Source organism: Ostrinia nubilalis, chromosome 21 (genome assembly GCF_963855985.1).
Source record: "Ostrinia nubilalis chromosome 21, ilOstNubi1.1, whole genome shotgun sequence".
NCBI lineage: Eukaryota > Metazoa > Arthropoda > Insecta > Lepidoptera > Crambidae > Ostrinia > Ostrinia nubilalis.
The window spans coordinates 2,638,287-2,651,970 of NC_087108.1; the positions used below are offsets into that span (position 1 = coordinate 2,638,287).

General features: G+C 39.7%; 1 protein-coding gene across 6 annotated transcripts in view; it reads left to right on the forward strand.

Moving 5' to 3' along the window:
* The window catches only part of LOC135082072 (rhomboid-related protein 2), a 30,170-nt gene that overhangs the window by 3,184 nt on the left and 13,302 nt on the right, over window positions 1-13,684 (forward strand). For 3 of the 6 annotated variants that reach the window (XM_063976826.1, XM_063976827.1, XM_063976829.1), the window contains exons 2-3: window positions 6,321-6,579; window positions 11,972-12,013. In XM_063976826.1, the coding sequence (XP_063832896.1) occupies window positions 6,321-6,579; window positions 11,972-12,013 (301 nt within the window). The remainder of the gene's footprint in view (window positions 1-6,320; window positions 6,580-11,971; window positions 12,014-13,684) is intronic. The other 3 variants (XM_063976828.1, XM_063976830.1, XM_063976831.1) reach the window with 1 other exon arrangement.

Sequence of the window (13,684 nt, forward strand, 5' to 3'; positions counted from 1 at the left end):
GAGGCACAGAATAAATAAAGGTTAAACGAGAAAAAAACTCAAAGGAAAAGTGGTTTACTAGTCTGAATTTGAATTTTCTTTTTCGAAGTCTCTATTATGGGGGCCCCTATTTGTGAAGGCCCCGTAGCTGTAGCCCCGGTTGCCCTCTTCTAAATCCGGCCCCCAAGAAGGTTTAGCTTCGACCGTATTTGGGTATAGATCGTTTCATCCACGAAGACGCGCCCCACCATTCTTCCGCTAATGTTTGAGTGTTATCGGTACTCGCTAAATTTCCATGAGTGCACACGCACACTACTATAATGAAATGGCGCTCGGATTGCTCGGATCAAACTCCACCGCACCCCGCGCTTCCCTCGACCAAAAATTGGTGGGGCGCGTCTTCGTGGATGTAACGATCATACCAGAGATAAGCTACGTAAGCCATCTTCGGGCGCACCAGTGTCGCCAAGACAGGATTCTAAGTGGTTGCCATGGACGAAATTGGTCGGATGAATCATCATCTCCAGGTTTCAGGGAGCCAATCATAGTTCCTAGGATACCCATGACTGACTCACTCAACGGGAAGAGATTAAAGATAACAAACGATAGTCAGTGCCACAAGTGACAGTGATCGGTTAGTCATAGCATCATGAGTAACTGGAAGTGGCATTTCATGGGAAATCCCCTAACATTTGCACATGGAGATCATCTTTTGATTTGCATCTGTTAAAAAATAACCCACACACGTGCGAAGAATAAAGGATTTTAACTAACGTAAACATTACTGTGAAGTTGTTCTAAAAAGACAATGGGACTTGGCCAAATGCAGTAGTGTTTTGTTTTACTTTTCTGTGTAGCTTGTCGTAATCTAATATTGTTCATTTATGTGAGCAATATTGATTCTAGTAATCAAAATGAAATTTTGCGTAAAAGAGTAATCACATCATCCATTCCCAATAACTTTCGCGTTAACAATATTAGTAGGTAAATAGTTTAATAAATGTAATTAATTTTGCAATCTATCATGATATTTGGAATTCCCCAAAACGCAGACAATAAATTAATATTGTCTGCGTTACAGATTCCATCGATGTAAAATGTAAATACATCGATCGATTCTGTAATCATGCGCTTATAAAAGCGACTGATACATAATGTATGATTAAAATTATGAGTATCCTTATCTAAAAATATAAAGTACATAGATAGCGTAACAAGTGCAGCGTACGGTGAATTTATGGCAATCGTTTGAGGTTCGACCATGAATCATAATTACAAATTGCCTATCATTTTATGAACGTATATTTTCTGATGCTATACTACTGTAAAATTCGAAGCAGTCTACTTAACTTAGGCTCGTGTAGACGGTAGACAGATCTTTCATTCATCATCATCATCATCATCATCTCAGCCATAGGACGTCCAATGCTGAACATAAGCCTCCCCCAATGCTTTCCATGTTACCCGGTTGGTAGCGGCCTGCGTCCAGCGCCTTCCTGCTACCTTTATGATGTCGTCGGTCCACTTTGTGGGTGGACGTCCCACTGCTGCGTTTTCCGGTACGCAGCCTCCACTCCAGAACCTTGCTGCCCCATCGGCCGTCAGTTCTGCGTACTATGTGCTCTGCCCATTGCCACTTCAGCTTGCTAATCCGTCGGGCTGTCAGCGTCTTTAGTTCGTTTACGGATCTCATCCTTTCTGATTCGATCTCGTAAAGAAACTTCATTTTGATCTTTCATTGCCAGTTGTTAAAGTTCATACAGAGTCAGTTAACCACTGCTTCCCCCAAAGCACGAAGTCAACCACTGCCAACATCATCGTCGTCGTCGTTTCAGCCGAAAGACGTCCACTGCTGGACAAAGGCCTCCCCCAAGGATTTCCACAAAGACCGGTCCTGCGCCGCTTGCATCCAGGTACTTCCCGCGACCTTCACCAGATCGTCGGTCCACCTAGTGGGAGGCCTGCCCACGCTACGTCTTCCAGCTCGTGGTCGCCACTCAAGAACTTTCCTGCCCCAGCGGCCATCAGCTCTTCGAGCTATGTCATCATCATCATCAAGTTATTTAGTCTCCACTGGGAAAGCTCGAACAGCTTCTCTAATTTATCCAAGGAAAATGGAGGATAAGGCTGTTCGCGCCCGGGCAACTGGCCTTGGAGCGGGCGACGCAGTGAAAGGTGCCGGGAGCGACGACGGCGGCGCGTGAAGGCGATCCCACACTTGGCCACCGAGCGGCGCGCACGACACTCATACTTACGCATAGCACATTGTATTCATTGTTTACCTATTGTTGTGGCTTCGTTTATCGAAATTATAATAACTTTAATACAGTCCACTCGCGTTATTATTCAAGACCTGAGGCTCAAACATTGGTCCTTCTACCGTGAAAGAAGCACAGAAGAAACCTACAAGCCATCGTGACAACTTGGTTGAACTTTGGACTCGACGTGTCGACCGCTGTGACAAGTCATCGTTCTCATCAATTTATGGACGGAAGGTTAAAGACATCCGTGAGTTCGTTCCAATTTTTTCCTTTCCCATCCAATATTTTAATTAATTATTATTAATATCAGTGTTTGATAATATTATTTTCCCATTTCCATTTCTACTCATACTATCGCATTCTTCGCTTCTAATTTGACCAGACAGTTTTGATTGTCAAATCAATATAAATATTGCACAGTTGCACTTTAATCTATACTTGTCTTCTATTCATTTTTTTCGCACGGCTTACGTAATCAAGGCCAACGACCCGTCTCGATACCTGCGCCTACGCTTTCACTTTTATTTGCTCGGTTCTTTGTTAAATATTGTAGTCGTAAGGAGAATTATCGAGTCTACCGCCCACTCGTACGACTTATTTCATCAACGCCATTTCTAGACTCTGAAAAAGTCGTACGAGTGGGCGGTAGACTCGATAATTCTCCTTACGACTACAATATTAAATACCCAATACTGCTTTGTAGTAAACACCACTTAACTAAAATGCTATTTCATGTGCAACATTTGAAAATGCTTCATGCAGGGCCTCAACTTTTACTGGCAAATTTGCGTCTTAACTATTGGACTTTGGGTGGCAGGAATCTTGCTAGGTCAATTGTCAGACAATGTGTCAAATGTTTTAGATTTAAATGCCAAAATATACAACCTATAATGGGACAGCTGCCTTTATCGAGAACTAACTTAGAATATCCCTTTTTTGATTGCAGTGTTGATTATGCTGGTCCTGTACTCATAGCAGACCGTAAAGGGCGGGGTTGTAAGCTCACAAAATCATACCTATGCATCTTCGTTTGTCACGCAACTAGAGCAGTGCATCTAGAGCCCGTCACTGACCTCACAAAAGAGGGATTCATCGCAGCACTTAATCGTTTCGTTTCTCGCCGCGGCAAACCGCAAAGCATCTTGTCTGACAACGGCACGAATTTTGTCGGAGCCAATAATGAGCTACAAAAATTCTTAACCGACTCATCTTCTGATGTTGCATGTGAGATGTCTCGTGAAGGCATCAGCTTCTCATTCTCACCGCCATATTCACCTCATTTCAACGCAATGGCCGAAGCCGCGGTTCGCTCTACCAAGCACCATTTGAGGAGGTTGTTGAGTCTCACTAACTTCACATATGAAGAGTTAGCAACCTGTCTGTGTCAGATCGAGGCCGTTTTGAATTCTCGTCCACTAACTCCTCTATCCACCGATCCTTCCGATTTTTCTGCTCTCACTCCTTCCCATTTTTTGATTGGACGACCACTTACGTCTGTACCGTGTCCGCAGATACCTGAGAAGAACATCAGCTGCTTTGACCGATTCAAGAGGATTGAATACATCCGACAGCACTTCTGGCAGAGATTTTCTCATGAGTACATTTCCTTGCTTCAGCAAAAAACCAAGTGGTCCACTTCTTCTGGCCAGCTCACTGAAGGAATGCTCGTACTTCTTCGGGACAAGGCGCTACCACCGTTAGTTTGGGCCTTGGGTCGCGTGGTGCGCACCTATCCTGGACCCGACGGCGTTACCAGAGTCGCCGAACTAAAGACGAGGAGAGGCAACGTCACAAGAGGGTTCAACAACATTTGCCCTCTTCCCTTTGAAGAGGTCAAGGGGCGGGAGGATGTTCGCGCCCGGGCAACTGGCCTTGGAGCGGGCGACGCAGTGAAAGGTGCCGGGAGCGACGACGGCGGCGCGTGAAGGCGATCCCACACTTGGCCACCGAGCGGCGCGCACGACACTCATACTTACGCATAGCACATTGTATTCATTGTTTACCTATTGTTGTGGCTTCGTTTATCGAAATTATAATAACTTTAATACAGTCCACTCGCGTTATTATTCAAGACCTGAGGCTCAAACAAGGCCTTCACTGCCCACGCTAAAAGGTTGGGTTTTTCAAGAGTTTGAGGGTTCTAGGTACCTTGCCTAGATGCGGTCTCTACTCTCTACACAAGAATTGAATTCGCTGACCTCATGATTATCATCATCAGTACCAGGCATTTGACCGGCGTCGCCAATCGAAAACTTTTCTACCTCATTTTTTATTTGTTCATTCTTTGCCTTAACGACAATTAATTATATTCTTATTTCAACTAACTTATTTATCAAAATTGATTTCGAAGGTCAACAATTAGGTAATCTGTGCTTGTTTAATAATTTTAAGCGATAGCAAACATGAGCTGGCTTCGGCAAACATTGGCCCGCGCCTTGCACCGACTCATAGTGATATGACGAGTAAAGTGTACTATAAACATAGAAACTGATTATTCAATCAACGGTCTTGGAATTTGGAATATAATAATATTAAACCAATTTTGACGTCATTAACGAGAGTATTATAGTAGCTGACAGAATAAGCTTCCGATAGTGCAGACTCGAGGAATGTGTAGAGGGATCGTTCGTTCGTTTCAGCCAAATGACTTTCACTGCTGGACAAGGGCCTCCCCCAAGGTTTTCCACGATGAACGGTCCTTCGCTGCCCGCATCCAGGCTCTTCCCGCGACCCGATCGTCGGTCCACCTAGTAGCACAGAATAATAATAAGTACTACTAGTAGGCCTGCCCACGCTACGTCTTCCAGCCCGTGGTCGCCACTCGAGAACATTCCTGCTCTAACGGCCATCGTCTCTACGAGCTATAATATGTGCCCCGCCCACTGCCACTGGATTTTAACAATTCTGCGAGCTATATCGGTCACTTTTGTTCTCCTGCGGTAGAGGGATAGTTGGAAAGAAAGTTTAATTGGTTCCGCCTCATCATCTTCGTATTTTATGCACCTTGCTAAATTACTTTTAAACAGTCAGCGCGATGATCCAAAACCGATTAGCGAAATGAAGGTGCATAGTTCCATATAATTAATAAAGTCCCGCTTATCATTTTAATCTCCACATGGCTGTAGCAATTTGGAAAGGGCCATCTAGTAACGCAGAATTAATTTTTTTGACTATACAGTATAGAACTTCTATATTTCTCTCGTTCGCAATAAATGAGGTAATGCTACTGATAACAATACGGATCGCATGTTTTAGAGCTGATTTGTTTTAACACGAATTCCATTGTCCACTATGCCTGCATTTGATAGGCAATATACATGACAATATAATGTAATTCGAAGCTTTTCTGGAACTGAATGAAGACCTCGGAGCCCTATCTTAGGTTTAATCTTTGCACGCGGTACAATATTATACTTGCCTCTCCTTAGTTTAATCTTCCATTTTACTAATGTTCACGAACTGGCAATAAACAGTTCCCGAATAAAGTTTCATAACAGAAAATTACAAATAGCGCTAAATAGGCGGTACTGACCTATGTATGCTATTGCTGAAAATATCTCGTGTTTACATACGACGTACTAAAGCAAGGTGAACAGGTGCTGTATGGATGGAGTACTCCTACGTACAACAAATCTGTTATTTCTCAATGTTTTTTGTACAGATTATTTATGGAGTCATAGCGCAGATCTTTTTAAATCTATGGTGCTCTTCTTGATCAATGTATGTCGACGACTATCTTTAATTCTGGTGAGAATATTGCTTCGGACATGTCCTTAAAGACGATAGTTCAACAGTCAAGTTTTTTTTAGTTTGTATATCCTACTTATGAGCATAGATAAGCAAATGTTCCAGAATCTTCCAGAAACTCAGACCTTTAATTTTTAAGTAGGTAATAGGGATTTAATTAATGCTGCTGACAACGCCACTTTTGTAGCGGATTTGGGCTGACACTTGGTTTGTTGTCGACACGATAAGAAGATGTTTCTTTAAAAGGAGAAGCTCGCAAACCATACTCAATACTCATATTATCAAATCATTGCCCTAAAAACTACCTTATTAACCCAGCACCTTTGATTCCAGTACGACAAAGACAACGATGGCAAGATATCGTACGTGGAGCTCAAAGGGATCATAGAGTCCCGGGAGTACGACCACGACCTCCCCGACAATGTGGTGGACAAGATCATGGGCCTCGCCGACCGGGACAACTCGGGATACCTGGACTTCCCGGAGTTTGTGGAGATGATGCACCACCCTGATCTGAAAGCGGTCTTTGGACACTTCGTAGCTAGATACGTGCACTCCATCATCCCTCACAGGAACCCGGTTGATACTACAGGTAAGAAGGTTACAGACGATGGTACACACGGCCACACTGTTAGCTATGCATTTCCGTTTTTGCTCTCGCTCTCATCAAATAGTGATTCTTTGCTATAGAACGAGACGACATGACCGGCAATGGGTAGTTAACACTGTTGCCGATGGTACATCCCCATAGACAAGTGGCAAACGTGGCAGGTACAACTCTTTCGAGTTAACTGCGCACCTCTCTGGAATGCGACTCTTTCCGCACTCACCCGCACATCTCCCCGCGTTCGCCCCGTTGAGCGAGCGTCGATGTGACGTCACGGCCGCCGGGTGCGCAGTTAACCTGACCGGGTTGTAATTCCGAAATTCCTACGCCCGTAGTGTAGGAATTTCGTTTTATTGTATGTAGAGTACTAGTACTTTTACAAAATTTACAACTGAGATGTTTTGCCACTTGTCTAGGGAGGGCTGATTGTATTTTTGATTCATAATAGCACGTGTTAGCTCGATTTGCCGTAGTCTGTACTGAAAACTAGATAATAATGTTGTAGAGTGATGTGGCACTGCCTGATATTTTAAATGATAATACCCGTTTGTTAAAATGTATCCTTACTCGAAATGGAATGATATTGCAGGACTTAAATAAAATCATTATACCTATGAGATGTAGATGAGATTACTCTTTATTGCACGCTACACAACACATAAAATAGTAACTTTCTGTAAGAATCTCTTCCAAAGAACTGAGACAAAAATTGTCATTTGGTAGCTCACCTCGAGCAATGGGACTGTTTCTACCTCTCGTTCCCACCGCTGCAACTCCTGTGTAGCCAGGATTTACAGCTTGACCGCCAACACATCAACAATCCCCTCGAGGAAGGATACGTCTTAACATTCGGCTGTTTGATCTTTTTCTTAGTCTATGCTAGTTCTAAAGGTTCAATGAAAAACAAAAGTAACCGTTATTATTGATATTTAAATTCCGATACAAACAAGCGCATAAATCGTATTCAGCGACGTTTAGTGGGACATGAAACCTATTGTTTAGAAATTAATCCGACGTGGGAATATTAAATGTAAGTAATATCATTTTACGATCCATTCTTACGAGGAGGTAAAATAGGTAAGATGTTTGTTTTGTGATCACGAAATTCCTATAAAGTCTGAATTCTAGAATAAGAACAACAAAATTCCTGTTATGTGTTACCATTGCATAGGGGTCACTTAAAAATTAGGGATTGATGGTGAAAACGGGCGTTAATAGTCAGTCTGAGTAGGCATATCTCTATTGCGGTAGAGAAGGCTTTGTCCGGAATCCCGCAGTTTCCTCCCACTTATGGCGAGTGACGGAGCACCGGGGTCGTTTTAGAGGATATGCCTGGTCCTTCTGACTTGGTGAGCCCCACATAACCTATATCCACGCAGGATAGGTATGCGATTCAACGCATTTTTCCTCGTAAAATCTATGATTAATTTTGGTGTTAATGAGAAGACATGCTCAGGTGGAACAATCCATTTTTTTCTCACTAGGTTTGGCAGTATTTTGATAATTAAGTAGGCCTATTATCGTAGTCGTTGGAAAAAAAACCTCGGGAAGTTTCCAATTTGGTCGTCGGGTATATGACCATTGAAACCCAGTGTCAACGCTCTATGCTAATTGCACGGCCAATATTGGCGCAATGGAAACACACAGCGTAGGTTGACTCTAGATGGTTAGGAGACGTGCGACAGAAAAAAAATACTCGTAATTTTATGTCTTCTTACCCGACTACAAAAAAGAGAGCAATTTGTTTAAAACAATATGTATGACCCTAGAGATCAAACGCGTGCGCCGATTTTGCGGAATCGTATGCCATCCGATTTGACTCTATCTTGCGAATGTCACTGAAGACATCTATAATAATAATCCAGTATGGCGACTGCTAAAGACACCAACTTATGTCACAAACGTGACAGTTGTAAGGTTGTAACTCCGAAATCGCTTAGCTCCGGGTTTTTTATTTATTTTTACTTCGCTCCATGAAACGGTTTCGAAATTGAAACTAACTCTAATGTTACTTTCTATAACTAACTATACTTCTAAAGAAAAAGTCAAGTATAAAACCTACCGTGGCTTTTCATATTATTTGCGTTGTATAAACAACAAACGCGTCTAAACTATAGTACCTATAGTATTTTTCACCTAAGATGATCCGTATGACGTTTCGAGTTTGAAAGATTTAGAGATGTCACATAACTAAACCATAGCGATTTATCTATCGATTTTTTTCGAAGAGTTAGTAAAACCTACTTTTAGAGAAATATTTTGTATAGGTGTTATTTAACAAAAAAACATGTTTTTTTAATTACAAATATTATTGTAACAATTTTTTATTGATAATATTCAAATTTCATGGTTCGTGTTTAAAAAACGATTCCTAAAAAGGGTAGCGCATTTTCTTACATAACTTTTCAATTCCTATCATTGGAGGTCCGAAAATATTTCTCATACAATTTGATACCATAATGATCATTCTTCATAAAAAATTTAAAACCTACATATTTAAAAACATAATCATTGATATTCATAATATCACTAATCATACACTTAGTTTTTACTAATATTTGTTTTCATATATTTTTCTATACTAATGATCGAAACTCATAATCATTCGAATAAATAACTATAATATTCATAAATGTGATGTATCCTAATATTTGTTTTCATAAATTTATTACTCATAAGTGTATTTATCCATACCTATTATTGAAAATCATGATGTCTATATTCGTATTAAATCGTATTTTAACATTAAATTAATTTGAAATGGTCCAAAACAGGCAATATTTTGTGCCACAAAACTAACGTGACAGAAACGAATCGCTGCAAAACCGACTCCACGTAGTCTTGTCTGCCCTACCCCTAGAGTGTAATTTAAAAGCCGGAGGCGCGGAGGGAGGGCAGCCCTCGCCCGCTGTAACGAGGCTCAGGCGCCCGGGCGAGCTGGAGCGGCTGAGGCTGGTCGCCGAGGCGCCGAAGGCGCCGATGGCGATCCAAAAAGCCGAAGCTGCGGAAGCAAGCGTGGGTGCCTGAGCCTCGTTACGCAAGGGCGGAAGGGCTGCACATCCCGCAGCGCCGGAGACGAGGAGATACCAATGCATGCTGCATGCTTGCTTTCATGCTGCATGCTCTGCATGCTTATCTACTCTATTAAATTATATATGATTTTTTTAAAGATACGAGTATGTCTGTTATAAAGTAAATTATTCTGAACAACAACATTATGAGTTGAAGTATGTTCTTAGTAACAACATTATTAATTAAAACAATATGATCAATGAATGTTATGAAGAAAAAAGATCTGAAAATAAAAATTATGTATTTTAAATGGTTCTTGGTAGTAACAGTATTGATAAAAAAATTATGATTACTAACTGTTATGAGCTCCGATGGTAGTAATAAAAATGTATGAATAAAAAAAGTATGAAAAATAAAATTATGAAGAGTGATTATTATGAACACAAATCGGTAGTAAGACAAAGAATAGGATTTAGAATTTTATGTGAGCCAATATAGAACCCCTAAAAAGTACTGGTTCTGTTTCTTTAAATTAAAAACTATTAATTTATTTTCAATGCGTTTATTAAAGTCAATAATCCAAAAATATAGTTGATTTTTGTGATGTTTTTAATAACTAAGTATTCACTGCAATCGATTAATGAACCGCGGAAATAATCGATTTTATTATACAAGAAATACCCCAGCACTAAATCTATTCCGTTTCACACATTGCGTACATTAAATAAAAAATATTTTTACATCGTATTTAATTAAAATATAATCAATAGACTCAGATTTTACTATATATTTCAAGACAAGTAGTTAATTTTTTTTATTATATTACTAATAAAATACAAATATTTTTTCAAAAATATTCTGCATATGTAGTATGCGTAATATGGATAACCTTGAAGTGTCATACGGATCATCTTACGTGAAAAAGACTATAATTAAGCTATAGTAATTTTAAGATAGGAATGTCGCACTTTCTATTTCCAGAAGTAATGGAATATTGGATAAAGAGAGCATGATTTATGTTCTTTCTGATATTATAACTACTTATCCGCTTCTGTGGTCTTGTGGTAAGACCACCTGCTTCAGAAGCAGAAGTCCCGGGTTCGATTCCCAGTAGGGGCAGATTTTTCTGTTCGGTTTGGTTGGTGGTAGGGCTTGTTCTAAGTCCGCCTGGCTAGCTACCACCATCTTACCTAAGTCTGTCGCCATAACAACAATGTTAACAGCATTGTTGTGTTCCGGCAGTTAGAGGTAAGATAGCCAGTTCCTCCGTGGTTGAGGATTCCGGGTGAAGCTCGCTTCCACCTTCGGCCTGATCATCACTTACCATAAAGGTGAGATACAGGCCAAGAGCTTCCTCGTTGTAAATAAAAAAAATATTGACTTTAAATTGCTAACACAGTAAGTAATGCAAAATAATAGACGCATAGAAAGTATTTACTTTACGCTTCATGTCCCACTAAACATTTTCGTTAACACTTTAACCCCCGTAATCACAAATGATGCTAGCTTAAGTGAAGCAGCAAATCCAACGCACAACATTGAATAGAGCTCTGCGATTGGTTCGTGTGTCACCCTGTGCGTCCACTCGCACTGTGAGACCTCATAGTAATGTTTGTGAATAGAGGCGTAACTGTCCAGTTGACATCTTGTTTCGCCCACTTATTATTTTAATGTGATCATTATGGATAGTCAACGTTTTAATTGATTCTTTTGTTTTCAATGAACCTGTAGTAGTAGTTGTTTGAAGACTAAACCAGTTTAATCATTATTTTTACTCCTTGAACTGTTGAAAAGAGTTATTATAACGTTAGTCATACAGAGTCCATGACCGAGTTCGAGCCACTAGCAAAAATGTATGAAAATCATGAAAATCCACAACTATAATATTATTATGTTCTGTGGCTCTGCATAACTTTCTGAATGTTGTTCCGGCGTTTCTTCTCAGCACTTGCCATAATTATGTTTGTCTCGAAGCGCTGGTAGGGCCCAAAAGATAAGGAGACACTAAACTGAATAAATATTTTTGATTTTTGATTTTGATGGACTTAAGTTCCTGCTACTAAATAAAATGATTAAACTGGTTTATGTTATGAGAATTTTGTAATATCCATGGCTATCTAGATTTTTGTGATCTATGTAGAAATTAAACAATACCTTATCTTCTCAAAATAAAATTAGTTTTAATTTCAAAATCACAAAAGTCTAGATTCTATGGAGTTTTACTATATCCTGAAATCCATATCCAGAATCTGTATAGACCTAGCCCGTCTTTGTGAATGCTGTACTATTTTGTGAATAGCATGCATTAATTTTAAGTAACAATTACTTTATTGTCTATAGCATAAATACTAATTTTGTTTGTTAGGAAGGTGGCCTGGCTTCAACGCAGTTTCTACTAGTGACGGCGGTAGACTATTTTTTTTATCTTTGTCTATGTCATTAAAACATTTTTACTCATAAAAAAGTAAAACAGTGCTATAGTTTTAGCTATGGAATGCTTTGTCGCTTTCTGTCAAATGGTTAATTCATAATGAAAGAAAGAGACAGTGTGTTTTAATTAAAACAGGACTGTTTTAGTTTTTATGAAGGGGATTCATGATCATTGGGTCTCTCTCTAGTCTCTACGTGACGTTGAATCGGGATTTCGATTAATTCGTTTTCATAATCGATCATTTGGCTGTGGGAAAACATTTTGTTCAAAATCATTGGTCTTTCTTTTAGTTCATTTGGTTAAATATTTTGGGTTTATTCATTAAATTTCATATATGGGCGTGTGCATGTACCGACATAATACTATAGGAGAATATTTTTAAATAACCAAACGTAGTATCAAAGTAAATTTTTGGAGTAATCACTGAGCTATAATGCTCAATCTTAGAATATCATCATTACTTACCATCGAGCGATATTGATGCCAAATTGCAAATACAGACTTCGTATTAAGGTTAGACCAGACCAACGCGTGCAGCCGGCGTGCACGATGACGATGGCGATGGCGACCAGACAGCGTGTATGAATTTGTAGCGATGTGTTCACATCAACGCGTCCTGTCAGTGGTCGCGGCGATCTATGCAGCGTCTGCACGCAGCGATCAGCGATCATCGCGACATTTGTCACTGTGACGTTTCTGTTTTTTAAAATCGATGTAATAAATAGTAAGTAGGATCTGTTAAAAAGTTTTTACACAATTAAAAATGAATTATTCATAAAATACCACTAGTCTGACCTACTTGAATAATAAAAAAGGTTTTAGAATAAAGTATCAATATCAGAATTCATTTTTATGTAATAAACAAATTATTCTAGTTTTCTCGAGAACCTGCTTCTTCAACTTCATAAATAAAATTGGGATATTATCTGCAGAACAAAATAATTGAGAATGTACATGTCTGCAGCTTTCTCAAAGGCCCTAGAGAATTTCTAAGTATGCCTTAAATAAAAACCTAATTAAAGTCACCAAACGTCTCAGTCATTAATTTAGTGCCACTAGAAACACCTAGTTTATCAAAACTGATGTCTTTTTGTATTTTTGGGTTATTATTAAAGACAAAAAAGATATTTGGACTATTATGTAGGTACTCTGTGGTTTGGGTGCATAATGTAATTTCCTTTGCCTTAAAAAAAGTAAATGTCAAGATGACTGTTGCACCAAAAATGGAAATTGAAATTTGAAATTGATTGAAAATTGATTTTGATAGATGTTGTGTTGAGTTCTGTGTAGTTTTGTGCGATTTAACGATAAGAACGACAATGGTGAAAGGTAATGGGGGCAAATTTTTTCCCTCAAGGAAAAATATGAATTGGTTATAATCTTACTTGCCCACAAGGATACTGTACGAGCACGTCAGCATCGACCGCGACCTACAACATGCTAGCCGACTGGCCCATGAACCCTGAACGAACGTGCACCGTAGGCACTCTACACCGACGGCACATAGGACTGGACACATTGAATTGTGTACATTATGTAAATCTTGTATATAGCAATAGCATAACAGTAATAAACCAGATATCAACCGTCCGCGTTGTGTTTCATTTCCCCCACTGAGGCCAAGAAAGCCTTAGTGCAGTCTTCCTT